Source organism: Platichthys flesus, chromosome 1 (assembly GCF_949316205.1).
Source record: "Platichthys flesus chromosome 1, fPlaFle2.1, whole genome shotgun sequence".
Lineage (NCBI taxonomy): Eukaryota > Metazoa > Chordata > Actinopteri > Pleuronectiformes > Pleuronectidae > Platichthys > Platichthys flesus.
In genome coordinates, this window is record NC_084945.1 from 18,734,352 (window position 1) to 18,747,600 (window position 13,249).

Sequence of the window (13,249 nt, forward strand, 5' to 3'; positions counted from 1 at the left end):
TAAATAGCTTTGACAATCGGGCTCCTTATCACAATCCTTGAAGATGGCAAAAAGGTTCTCTGCTCAGAGGGCCTTAGAAATGATTTTTGAAGAGAGAACATCCTTGGTAGATAATGAAGGGGAATTGTTTTCAGAATATGAAGATCATGTTTCTGTAGATTCAGATTCTGACAGTGAGCTTGAAGAAGAGGATGAGATTGACCATCAGCCAGCTATGAAAAAAATCCATCTGCAGTCAGGCCCAAATCCAGGCCGACCGCAGCCATCACCAGGACAAGGCCGTCCGCAGCCAGCCCCAGGACCAGACCGTCCGCAGCCGGCCCCAGGACCAGGCCGTAAGCAGCCAGCCCCAGGACCAGGCTGTCCGCAGCCAGCCCCAGGACCAGGCCGTCAGCAGCCGGCCCCAGGACCAGACCGTCCGCAGCCGGCCCCAGGACCAGGCCGTCAGCAGCCAGCCCCAGGACCAGGCTGTCCGCAGCCAGCCCCAGGACCAGGCCGTCAGCAGCCAGCCCCAGGACCAGGCCATCCGCAGCCAACAAGTGGCATATGGATGTCAAAAAATGACGAAATTGAATGGTCTATTTGCCCAAGAAATGAGCCACGCCGCATGGCTACCAATGTGATAAGGATGAAACCAGGGCCAACACGGATTGCAGTGACTCATGTGCACCACATCAAGTCGTCTTACGAACTTTTCATCCCAGATTCCATCCAGAAAATCATTCTGGATTGCAGTAATGTGGAGGGGCAAAGAGAAAGATGGAATGAGCTGGACCAAACCCATTTATCTGCATACTTTGGGGTTCTCATCCTTGCTGGAGTTTTCAAGTCCAAAGGGGAATCCACAGAATCCCTGTGGGATGAAGAAACAATGTCTGTAAAAAACTTCCAGATTATTTCCAGGGTTATCCGGTTTTATAACAGAGACGACAGACCAGCTCGGCGGCAAAAAGACAAGCTAGCTGCCATCAGGACAGTGTGGGACAAGTGGGTGCACCGCCTCCCCCTATTTTAAAACCCTGGGCCTAATGTAACAGTTGATGGGCAGCTGATGCCATTTAGGGGTCGCTGCCCCTTCAGGCAGTATATACCGTCCAAACCCGCGAAATACGGTATCAAGATCTGGGCTGCCTGTGATGCTGCTTCATCATACGCATGGAACTTACAAGTGTATACAGGAAAGCCAGCTGGAGCAGCCCCTGAGAAGAACCAAGGAATGAGAGTTGTCCTGGACATGACACAAGGACTCAGCGGACACAACATCACATGCAACAACTTTTTTACTTCGTACAAGCTGGGACAGGAGCTCTTAAATAGGAAGCTGACGATGGTAGGAACGGTGCGGAAAAACAAGCCAGAGCTCCCACCTCAGTTGTTGACTACAAAAAACAGGCCTGTTAACTCTTCAAAGTTTGTGTTCACAGCCACCACGTCCCTGGTGTCCTACTTGCCAAAAAAAAGCAAAAATGTGGTACTCATGAGTACGCTGCATAAGGATGAGATAATCTGTGGCCAGGAGCATCAGAAACCAGAAATCATTCTGGATTATAATGCCACAAAACGAGGGGTGGACAACATGGACAAGCTAGTGACTGGCTACAGCTGCAAAAGAAGGACCCTACGCTGGCCACTTGTAATATTCTTCAACATCTTGGACATCTCAGCATACAATGCTTTTGTCATCTGGATGGCGTTGAACCCAGACTGGAACAGAGGAAAGCTCTAGAGGAGACGGCTCTTTCTGGAGGAGCTGGGCAAGGCATTGGTGAGACCACAAATCCAGAGAAGACAAAATCTCCCAAGGACCCTAGCTTCTGCAGCCATCGTGAGGAGGATTCAGGAGGAGGTTGCTGGGGCCCCATCCACCCGACCCACAGAACTACCATCTGCAGAGCCTGAGGTAAGTGGGTGATGCTATGTACAGTATATGTTAGACATTCCTAACTTGATGGGCTGATGTGTGTGTGTGTTTGTGAGTAAAATTCCTGTTTTTTCATCAATCTAGGTTGTGGCCAGTAGCAACAAAAAGAAACGCTGTGATGTGTGTGGACTCAAGATGGACAGGAAGACACAGCACACATGCATCACCTGCAAGAAATACATTTGCAACACACACACAGTAAAACTGTGTCCCTCATGTGTTGTATAGGCTGGCATGAATAGGCTATGTGTTCAATGGGGCCGCTGTGTTTTGTAGCCTGATACTGTATCTGTTCATTAGGGCTCTTGTGTAGATTGACATGAGTGTGTGTTCAATTTCTAATTAAGTTCAAGAAATAAACATTAATACTGATGAAAGACCTTGTTTCATATTCGTTTTTTCCAATCATATCTTGATTGTAATTTATGTTTCTTTGTTTTACTGCATTATTTCACAAAAAACGAAAAGCACTCTTTTTCATAAATGTGATTTAACAGGGGTAAATAACAAATATTAACCATATATGGTGTTTATATTGCTTGTAATTGGGATAAAGTAAACATCTGTTAAGTATTTTTACGTAAATTGTTGTAACTGTATTGAGTGAAAGACCGAATAATGCAGTGGGTCCACCAGACCCGCGAACATTGGCTGAGTGACCAAAACACGAACACCATACAAGGGTTAATTCTCAAAGGAGTGTAGAAGTTTTTGTTGATCTTGAAAAAACATCTGTGCCCATATACACAAAGGACAATCCATGGCGGACTGAATAAACATTATGAAAAAAATGTCACTTGCCCTTGGTCAATCAGGAGTAATGATTCACTGAGTCCAGACCTGACTGAAGAGGGGGCTCAACATGGGATAGAGTGTCACACAGACACGTGTCCAAGATGTTGGAACTTGAAGTATGTGTTGTCACCAGTTCTGCTTGATGATTGACATGTTACATTACATTTCCTTTTCATATTCATCAGGTGTTCAATCTGGCACTATCCTTTCTAACGACAGAAAACAAACAAAGCCAAAGTTAGATTGATTCAGTGCTTAAGCACGATGCTTACATATAGACAACCTAAAGAATCACAGCCACATACAGAATTTTGACTACTCAGATTTAAAACTGCAAACAACTGGAAATATAGTTATATTTAACAAGCAGCCATAAACTCTTAGACTGCTTACCTCTAATTAGGCTCGATAAGACTGGTGTCATTGTCATCGGGTCCAGACTTGACAGCAGGTTGGATAGTCACATACAGACATGGTATGATGTTCAGGAAACTTATTATTAAGTCTTTTCATCATCACTGTGGATGACAAACAATAATAGTTATATCAACACTAATAATACAACAATTTGCATAGTATTTAAACAGTGGCTAAGTTGTTCTCACAACAAATATGAAAAATAATTATACGAAACATTAAAGTTACCAAAGAAGGCCATAAATGTTCAAATCTTCTGAGCAATAAAGCAGTAAAAGCCACAGAACCAAGGTGGTTTAACTAACCTGTTGAACATGAAATGGCAACACTGTGCTTACAAAATAGATAAATGTAAGGTCTTCTTTTGTTAAAAGTTCAGTGTGTAAAATGTAGTGATATTTAGTGGTAAAGTTGCATGTTGTAGCGGAATACCCTTCACCTCACCCTCCCCTTCCAAACATGAAAGAGAACATGTGGTAAACTTCACTTTTCACAAAAACTCATAGGGTGTTTAGTTTGTCCAGTCCGGGCTATTGTAAAAAGCATGGCGGCCTCTGAAGAGAGCACCCACTCCCATTGTAAATATGAAGTATTTCAATATAAAATAGTCTTATTTAAAGGGAACATTCTAGAGGAAAGAAAATAACAATTTGTACCACTTAGATGAACTACTATTACTATTATTTTATGTAAAATTTCTGCAAAAAGATCCCTTTCACCTAAATCTTAGACACTGAATTTTTAAATGAACCTACACTGAACTGTACAACCACTTACCACTGTTTATCCTTGACAAGAATGTTATTTGATCAGAGGCGTGGACTGGTGGGACAGCTCAGAGGTTGCTTATGTCCAAATGAAGTAGAACCACTGGTAGAGTTATATAAGACCTGAAAGAAAGTAAAGGCATATAATAGTAATATATGGAGGAACACATACTTACTTGGGTCGTTTGCTGCACATCATCCCCAATTTTCATTTCGGATCAGAAACTCACTATTTCCTTGGTGTCCCAAAAGCCAGCATGTTGTTCCTTCCCACCGCTCAGGAGTTTTAATATAATGTCTGAATGGTGGCATGAGTGAAACTTAATATCTTTGACATGACAATATATACAAGATCTGTAGGTACAAATTATTAAAAAAATGTAATCTTCATATGTTAAAGTAGTTAAGTTTACTTACCTCAAAGAAGATCCAAAGAACTGAACAATTTCAGTAGCCCTCCACCTACTGTGAAGTGTCTCAAACGAAGGCTTAGATGTTTTACACAGTTTTATTAACTTGACTGGATTGACAGAATACCCTGAAAAACTGCTATCGGCAAAATATTTAAAAAAAAAAAGTATATATATAGATATATATATATATATAAAAATTATAATAATAATATCTGAGAATATTTTCCGAATCATATTAATCAACACAAAGTATTTGACAAAAACAAAAGAGCCGCCTGTAAAAAACTAAAATAAACACTGTTGTTGTCTTGACCTTATTGTATAAGTAATAATTAGGAATTAATCATTCCAAAATAATGTGCAATACGCCAGTTTCCATACAGACTTTGCTCTCGTCTTTGGAGTATTTTTGTTCACCTTGAAGGGGCCTGAGGTGCCCTTGTTCTGAACCAAAGCTTTGTTGGCCACTAGGCGTCTGATTGTGAGGAGGACCCTGGCGTCGTTCCTTGCAACATCGTATCCTCCAGCCTGCAGAGCCTTCTTCAAGGCTACCAGGGACATCCCATGGCGCTCTGTGGAAGCAGAAACACCCTCCAGTATCAGGTTGGACACTGAGAAGCAAGATTTCTTCCTCTGAGACTTTGCTCTCCTCTTTGGAGTTTTGGCTCTCATCTTTGGAGATTTGGATCTCCTTGGAGATCTGGATCTCCTTGGAGACTTTGCTCTAGTCTTTGGAGTCTTGGCTCTCATCTTTGGAGATTTGGATCTCATTTGAGATCTGGATCTCCTTGGAGACATGGATGTCATTGTATATTCGGATCTCCTTGGAGACTGCTCTCATCTTTAGAATCTTGACTCTCCTCTTGGGAGATTTGCATTTCATTGGAGAATTGGATCTCATTAGAGATCTGGATATCCTTGGGATCCTGGATCTCATTGTAGATTTGGATCTCATTGGAGATTTTGCTCTAGTCTTTGGAGTCTTGGCTATCATCTTTGGAGATTTGGATCTCATTGTAGATCTGGATCTCCTTGGAGACCTGGATGTCATTGTAGATTTGGATCTCCTTGGAGACTTTGCTCTCATCTTTGAAGACTTGGTTCTCATCTTTGGAGATTTGGATCTCTTTGGAGACTTTGCTCTAATCTTTGGAGTCTTCATATCATTTGAAATTTGGATCTGCTTGGCGATCTGGATCCCACTGGAGATTTTGATCTCTTTGGAGACTTTGTTCTAGTCTTTGAGGTTTTGACTCTTCTCTTTGGAGATTTGGATCTCCTTGGAGATCTGGATCTCATTGGAGATTTGGATCTCATTGGAGACTTTGCTCCCATCTTTGAAGACTTGGCTCTCATCTTTGGAGATCTGGATCTCATTGGAGATTTTAATCTCATTGGAGATCTGGATCTCATTGGAGATTTGGATCTCATTGGAGACATTGCTCTAATCTTTGGAGTCTTCATTTCATTTGAAATTTGGATCTGCTTGGCGATTTGGATCCCATTGGAGATTTGGATCTCTTTGGAGACTTTGTTCTAGTCTTTGAGGTGTGGACTCTGTGGTGTTTGTGATTGTGCTTAGTAGTTTGTGGCTGCTTTCTTCTAGTGTTGTGTCGTTCGTGAACGATTCGTTCGTTTTGAACGAATCGTTACAAGGACTCGGGAGTGATTCGTTCATTTTCCCGTGGCCGCGCATCGGGACTGTTGCATAGGCTGCTGCAGGTCACGTGGAAAATTATCCAAAGACTCGTATCCGGCAGATGAACGAATTACTGATCCGAAGACTCTGTTGGCAGAAGAACGAGTCACTGATCTGAAGACACGGTCGTGAGGTGAACGATTCGTTCATCTGCCGGGTACAAGTCTTTGGGTCATTTTCCACGTGACCTCTCTAGGCTCAGAAGAGGAAACAGATACCTCATTCCCTATCGCGGGACCGCTGTTAAAAAGCAGCCATGACTGACAGCTTTTGTGTGGCAGATCATATTTTTTTTAAGAAGACCTCCTCTATTATATACAGTAAAACATGACAGTTTGTATGGTTTTAAATTGTCATTTATAGTCACACTGGCATTTAATTATCATGGGAAATAATTACACTGCACTAAACTGTAAGTGTAAATGTAAAGTGAAAATAACAAAACCAGTCATTATGACTTTTGAATAGGGCTGAACGATATGGGGGAATAATCTAATTGCGATTTCCCCCCCCAAATATTGCGATTAAGATTTAATATGCGATTCTTTTATTTTATCCTCTCTTTCCCCCCAAAAAAAACGTAATGAATGATTTAAATATGACCAACACAATATTAGATACTGTACAATATTCTTTCCCACATTTTTATTTAACTGCTCATTACAGAAACAAGAATAACAAATCGGTGTGCATTTAAGTAATTTAATCAAAGTCATTGTAAGTATAAACACAAGGCATGCACTTTTTAAAAAGTGTGTGCCTTACGTATTCTGAATACTTGGATTATTCCACATAGAATTACATTTTATAAGTGTAGGAATGCGGCGTTGTTATAGTCAGTGGATCAGCAGCAGTTTAAGCTCTGTGTCCGCGGATGCGGCGGGCCAGCTGGATGTGCTGGCAGCGTGCCGATCAGCAGCTCCGTAGATCCCCGTTCATGTCCGGGTGGACGTGCAGCGGTATTAAGGCGCCGGGCCGCAGCAGGAACAGCTGAACACCTCCGTCTCGCAGATGTGCATGTAGGTGACCGGGGGCTCTGGAGCCCCGCAGCCCTGGAGCTCGGCTTGCTTTTCCGAGGAGCGATTTCCCCGTCTGCCGCCCGCATCGCGGTCACCGGCGATATGAGCTCGCTCTGTGTGGCCGACACGTTGGCCGAAGACTCTGTGGGCAGATGAACGAAGCACGTCGGGAGTTGAACTACTAGTTCATCTGTCGGGTACGAGTCTTTGGATCGTTTGCAACCCCCGTTGAAACGAACGAATGACTATCATCCACTAACCACTAACATCTTTGACCATTTCAAAAGCATCTTTACACGTCCTTGAATATGTTGTTCTCAATGGTCCCTGATAATAGTCAGAGAACAGATCTGAATCCTTCACACAATCACAGATTTTAGCAATAACATCATCTGTTAGACACGAGTCATCTTTTAAAAGTGAATGTAGTAAAAGTGTAACCCTGTCCCAACTCATGCACATTTTGTATCTCTTTGACAATTTTGTGTAGTGTTCAACCTGGAAGGAGCTGCCCTTGCACTTTTAAGTAGAATAGATCTAATTCCTAAGAAAGGTCTCATTGAATTGTGTGGCAATTCAATGCTTTCATTTATTTTATTGTTGCATCATTTGAGCTCTGGGAAGCATCTTCACATGCAATGACAGAAGACTGAGAAATAGTTTCCCTGTACAAGTCATTTATGCAATCCACCGAACATGCTCTATGTTTCCTGGACATATGAGCAGTAAATGACGATTTCACACTGAACTATTTTACAACCAGTCCAACGGGTCGCCCCTCCGCTAACTGCTCCTTTAAGTGGGATATTAGTTCTGTCACGGTTTGACATTGGCACTCACACAGCAGAATGGCACATTTCAAATCTGTAACAACGGCTTTAGAAGTAACAGAGGATGCCGGCTCATTATGATCCCGATAGAAATTAGCTTAAAAAGCTGTGTAGTCACAAAATGGCCACTTGCAGTCCACGCCGAAACTTTGAAAACACAAAAGGGGCCGCGTTCCTATGAACTCGACAATGCAGCAAAAACCCCTTAACGTCTCTAATACTTTGCTTCAAAAACGTCAGTAATCATTTATAGCAAACAAACAAAACCGCCTGATATTTTTTGCCTTTCTTTAGAAGTGTTTCCCTCCTTCTGTGACGCTGTAAAACCACCCACACAATAGCATGAAACAACGGAGAGAAAGAGTTCCGCACTACATGAAACCCACCGAGTAATTAACTGTTGGTCAGTCGTTATGACTGTAAAATACCCGCTCGGTCCCCAACTGAAGCTCGTAGTAAAGTAACAACATACGTATTTCAAGTTTGAGGAAAATGAACGAATTTGGATTGGGAAAACTGAGCTCTAAAACCATAGGGCTACGATCGGATATAACAATACTATTATACATGCTTTGACATTAGATAATAGCTTTTTCTCAACGAAAAAGTAAGTAATATGCGAGTATGTTTGATGCACCAGAGAGAAAAACTTGTATTGTCTGGTTGATGGGAAAAGAAATCGCCGCGCATCGACAGCCTGTGAACCTGTGAACCTGCAGGATGAACGGCCATGGTCGGTCCCCCTCACGAGGGACCTGAGCCGTGGCATGATGAGCCCTGACCAGAAACGGGGGCTCCTCCAAACCATTGGTACCCCCAAGAATGTTGTATAGAACCCTTGTGATGAACTGTGTAGGATTTCCCTTTTCCAAACCCTCTGGCAGTCCTATGATACGTAGATTGCATCGTCCTACTCTATTTTCCAGATCATTATTCTTCCCCTGTAGTTTTTTTGTTAAAATTTGCGTATCGCGTCTCAATCGCCTCCAAGCGGGTATCCAAATCAGCTCACGGAGTTTTTCACTGCATTCATCAAGGGCAGTTTTTATCAGCGAGATGGCCCGCTTGATCTCTTCACGGAGACCGCCATTCTCTTGGTGAATAAGTTCCTTGACAATATCCCGGAATGTCTGTAGCATGCTAGCGTACACAGTGTTCTTGCCAAAGTAGCCTTAGCCTCTGAGTCGTTAGTCAGCATGGTTTAAGAAGACCAAATACTTTGTTGACTCTGAAAATAAGGAAATAATTATTTAACCAGGCTATTAACGAATTATAACCTATTTTTGAGTCAAAGTTTGGACCTCGTGGTTTACATGTCTAGTCCAGCTCTGTGTTAAGTTTGACTTCCTGTTCAACGTTGTCCCAAAAAACATAAAAAGTTACATAAAAGTTCACGTACCTCTTGAATGAACATAGTGCCTCAAAAATTCTCATCAAACTTTTTCGTAGGTCTTCTTGACCATAACACGAGTAATGAGTCATCTCATCCTAATATTTTATTTAATGGGTTCGATAATACCTGTCAAACCACACTGTTTATCATCACCCATAACACCTCTCCACACCTCTGTCGTATGACAGGCTACGAGAACTTAAAAGGCTGTGCAGAAAAAACGAATGGAAGTGGAAAAATACCAAATGCATGTCCATTACCTAAATATGAATGAAATTCCTTAACTTCCTATAATGACAAACAAAAATTTGCAAGACCCAACTATTTCTCCAAACTATTCACTAGTAATAACAAGAGAAGTTTTTATCTTTAAGTGCTTGCTCATTGTGGGAACTGTTGGTTTCTCTATAAACTTAAAGTCTTTAACTTATTATGTTATGATTTGGCTCTTAAATTCATTTTTGCGATGGACTTTAGTGTGAATAACTTGTAACCTCGTTTAGATAAGTGCTACACAAACAAAGTTATTATTGCTATTATTATGATTATGACCCTATTGATATATTGTTAAATATAGGCCTACTCAATTCTCACTTGGTTATTTAAACCCCCTCATATTGACATAATGTAGCTGTATTTGTACATATTATTATCTCTAAAGTATATCAAATCAATTTGTAAAATTGTTGTTTTAATTTGAACTGTATTGTATTGCTTTTTGTATTACAGTCCTAATTTGTTTAAACTACAGTAATCTGTAAATTCTACAAAGAGATGGTTATTTTAGCATATTTTTACCCTAAAATTATGTTATGTTCAGTATTTGACCAAATATTACTGTAAATTAAATCCTGCACTTCCCTGTTAATTACACGAAGTGGAGTGATGGCCAGAAGCTGAGGTCCTCGTAATTAGCAGTAATATTCACTGGACAAATACACACACACACACAAACAATAAACTGTGTGTATGAATGTATTGCTTCTGTGCAAGGGCCTATGACTGTGCCTGTGAGTGTGCTTTTCAAGAGAGCATTCATTTTATTTAAGACCCCTCTCATGTAGAAACTCAAAATGACATCCCCTCGGGTTGTGTCGGACGTGTGTGTGCGCTCCCTCTAACTGCGTGTGTTGAGTACATGTCCGCTTGTGTCTGGTTACACATACCTATGCTTGTGTGTGAATTTAACTTGTGAGGCACTAAGACATGTTCTCATATCAAAACACTGGAAGTACTTGTGAGACTTCATTAAGGGACGAAAAGCCCCCTCCTCCATTTCTCATTTTCTTCCACAATCAAGACAATCTCAGGTTGAAGTGGATGGGTGGGCGCCTGTAAATATGGAAAACCCTTCTAATTAAGTCTTCAGGTTCAACTGACTTTATTGTGCTTTGTCAGACTGTGCAGGGCCAGCAGTAATGATTAAAGCTAAACCCTCTTCTTCTATATGGCTGTGTTTTATTCCCAATTTAATAACCTTTATTAATCAAAGTAAATATGCAGAGGAAAATCTTAAGGAGAGCGGATCTGTAGTACGTCTTACTTATTAGTTCTCTCCCTCACAGATATTACACAGTGCTTTTGGTAGCATAAAACTGGTCGTAATAAATAAGAAGATGAAACATTATGCAGGCTCTTATTCTGAGCTTGGGACTTGTATATCACAATAAGGACAGGTAATAGACTATTTGCTCAAGCTGCGGCCGGTGATGGGATTGTGCTGCTGCTGGAGAGATAGGGGCTCAGTGGCCGTCCAACATCATTTACTTTAAATACCCTTAAAAAAAAAAAAAAAAACGGTTAACGGTACCTGCAGAACCACAGATAAGCAGTAGCCGCGGACTATGTTTGAACCTAGTGCGTGAACCGAGCAAACAGGCTTGCTGGGAGTGCGCGGTTTGAGCTTGAAGAGGCCTCGTGGCTTTGAATTCGCTCTTCTGCCTCAAACGGCTTCCATACGTGCAAATATCAGACTGTTTCAGGGTTAAGCTAATTTCTGGTCTTCTTTTTTTCCCTTCCGCTCAAACTCCAACAATTTCAAGAAATAGGACCAGCAAAGCAAAAGGGGGGAAGGCAAGAGACAGCCCAAGTGCGACCCTCACACCCCACTTGTCAGTCAAATGTGAGCAGGCGCTTGGAGGTAGCAGCCTGTCAAACCCTATTAATTATTCCCTACATCTTTACTTCTCCTCTCCTTCTGGCAAGTTGACAGAAGGCCAGACCAAGAGAGGAAAATATGCACTGACATAAAATCAGGAGCCAGCAATCTATCCACATTAAAGTCTTACTAAGACAATAACTTCATCCTCCTTGCCACAATAATCCAAAGCTTGTTAACGATGTGTTGCGAGATATGCTCAACCGCATGATATTTGTGTATATGGACGACATTCTAATTTTCTCACGTAACCTGCAGGAACACCAACAACATGTCAGGTTAGTGCTACAGAGGCTGTTGGAGAACAAACTGTTTGTCAAGACTGAAAAATGTATGTTACATTCTCAACCAGTCCCTTTACTGGGATATATCGTGAGAAAGGACCGCTACGGACGGACCCAGCTAAAGTTCAGGCAGTGAGCGAGTGGCCAACCCCTGGGACCAGAAAACAGCTGCAGTGTTTTCTTGGCTTTGCAAACTTCTACCTCCGATTCATACGGGATTACAGTAAGGTCATCAATCCGGTGACAGTACGTCTTAAGCTCCCCTCCGCTCTTAAGATACATCCGACCTTTTACAACTCCCTCATCAAACCTGTCTCCACCTGTCCGTTGAGCCCTCCGGCCGAGCCCCCACCACCCACCCGGCTCGTCGACGACCATCCGGCATCCAATGTCTCCAGCATCCTGGATGTCCGACTACAAGGCAGGGGGTACTAGTACTTGGTAGACTGGGAGGGATACGGTCCAGAGGAGAGGTCTTGGATCTCCCGACAAGTCATCTTGGACCAGACCCTCCTTCAAGACTTCTATCGTGCCCATCCTGACCACCCTGCTAGGACGCCTGGAGGCGTCCATTGAGGCTATATCTACCCTGGCTGTGTGCCGAGTCATCGCCAGTTCTTCCTTGTCACTACTGTGGTAATTTCTCGATCTCGGCCCCTCAGTCTAATTCTCCTGTTGCGTATATCCTGTAACCCCTGTGTTTGTTCTCCTGTCCTCCAGGACCCTGTCATCCTGCTCACCTGCTCTTCTTCCCCGCTGTCGAACTCCCGGTGCCATCAGCAACCCTGTCATCCTGCATTCCTGCTTCGACTCGCCGATGACGAACCCCCGGAGCCATCAGCACCCCGTCTTTCTGCCTTGTCCCACGATAAATAAACATGCTTGAACGCACCATCTTCGTGCTCTGTGTTTGACTCTGCTCTGGGGTCCCTCCACCCGACCTGAATCATGGTGTGGTAATACTGGTTGCAGCTTTATACTGTAAAAGTCACCTCTTCTAATTGAGCCGCAGCAAGTAAAGAGAAGCTGCAGGCCTCAGTCGTCTTGTTTCTTAAAAGTCCAGTAAAGCTTGAGTCATTACACAGAACCCCAAACTGGAGATTCAGTTTTTTTTGCCATAAACATGCCTGTTGTTGTGAGTCCCATCCATCGCAGCTACAGGGCGCTGGTAGCTGTTTATTCAATTCTGATTCATAGTGAACATATCGGTTGTCCAAAATTCACCATATTCAATTCTGCACTTCCTTAGGCCCTTATTTATACACATTCCAAGTGTGAAGCAAAGAAGATGAATGGTTCTCAACATATGCCGGACATATACACACAGAGACTTCTGGAATTAGTAGATAGATGGCAAGAGATCCACCAAAGCACTTCTCTAAACTTCACAAGTAAAGCTTAACATCTTGTAGAATGATCTGAAAAAATCACTAAAGGGATATATCTGAACTGTAGAAGTGGTGGTACTGATTTTAAACAGTGCAGACTATGACGTTATGACGAAAGATGCAGGTCTTCCTCCCCTTTATATCTGATATGTGAGCTGTAAATGC

At 42.4% G+C, this 13,249-nt stretch overlaps 1 protein-coding gene and 1 pseudogene across 1 annotated transcript; one reads left to right on the forward strand and one right to left on the reverse strand.

Moving 5' to 3' along the window:
* The first annotated feature begins 607 nt into the window (after positions 1-607).
* On the forward strand, positions 608-1,912 carry LOC133957639 (piggyBac transposable element-derived protein 4-like; annotated as a pseudogene).
* Positions 1,913-4,652: 2,740 nt separating this feature from the next.
* On the reverse strand, positions 4,653-5,364 carry LOC133957655 (protamine-like protein). The gene is made up of 2 exons (XM_062392996.1): positions 5,156-5,364; positions 4,653-5,121 (listed from the first exon to the last, which is right to left on the reverse strand). The coding sequence occupies exons 1-2, from the start codon at positions 5,362-5,364 to the stop codon at positions 4,653-4,655; spliced, it is 678 nt and encodes a 225-aa protein (XP_062248980.1).
* Positions 5,365-13,249: the final 7,885 nt, after the last annotated feature.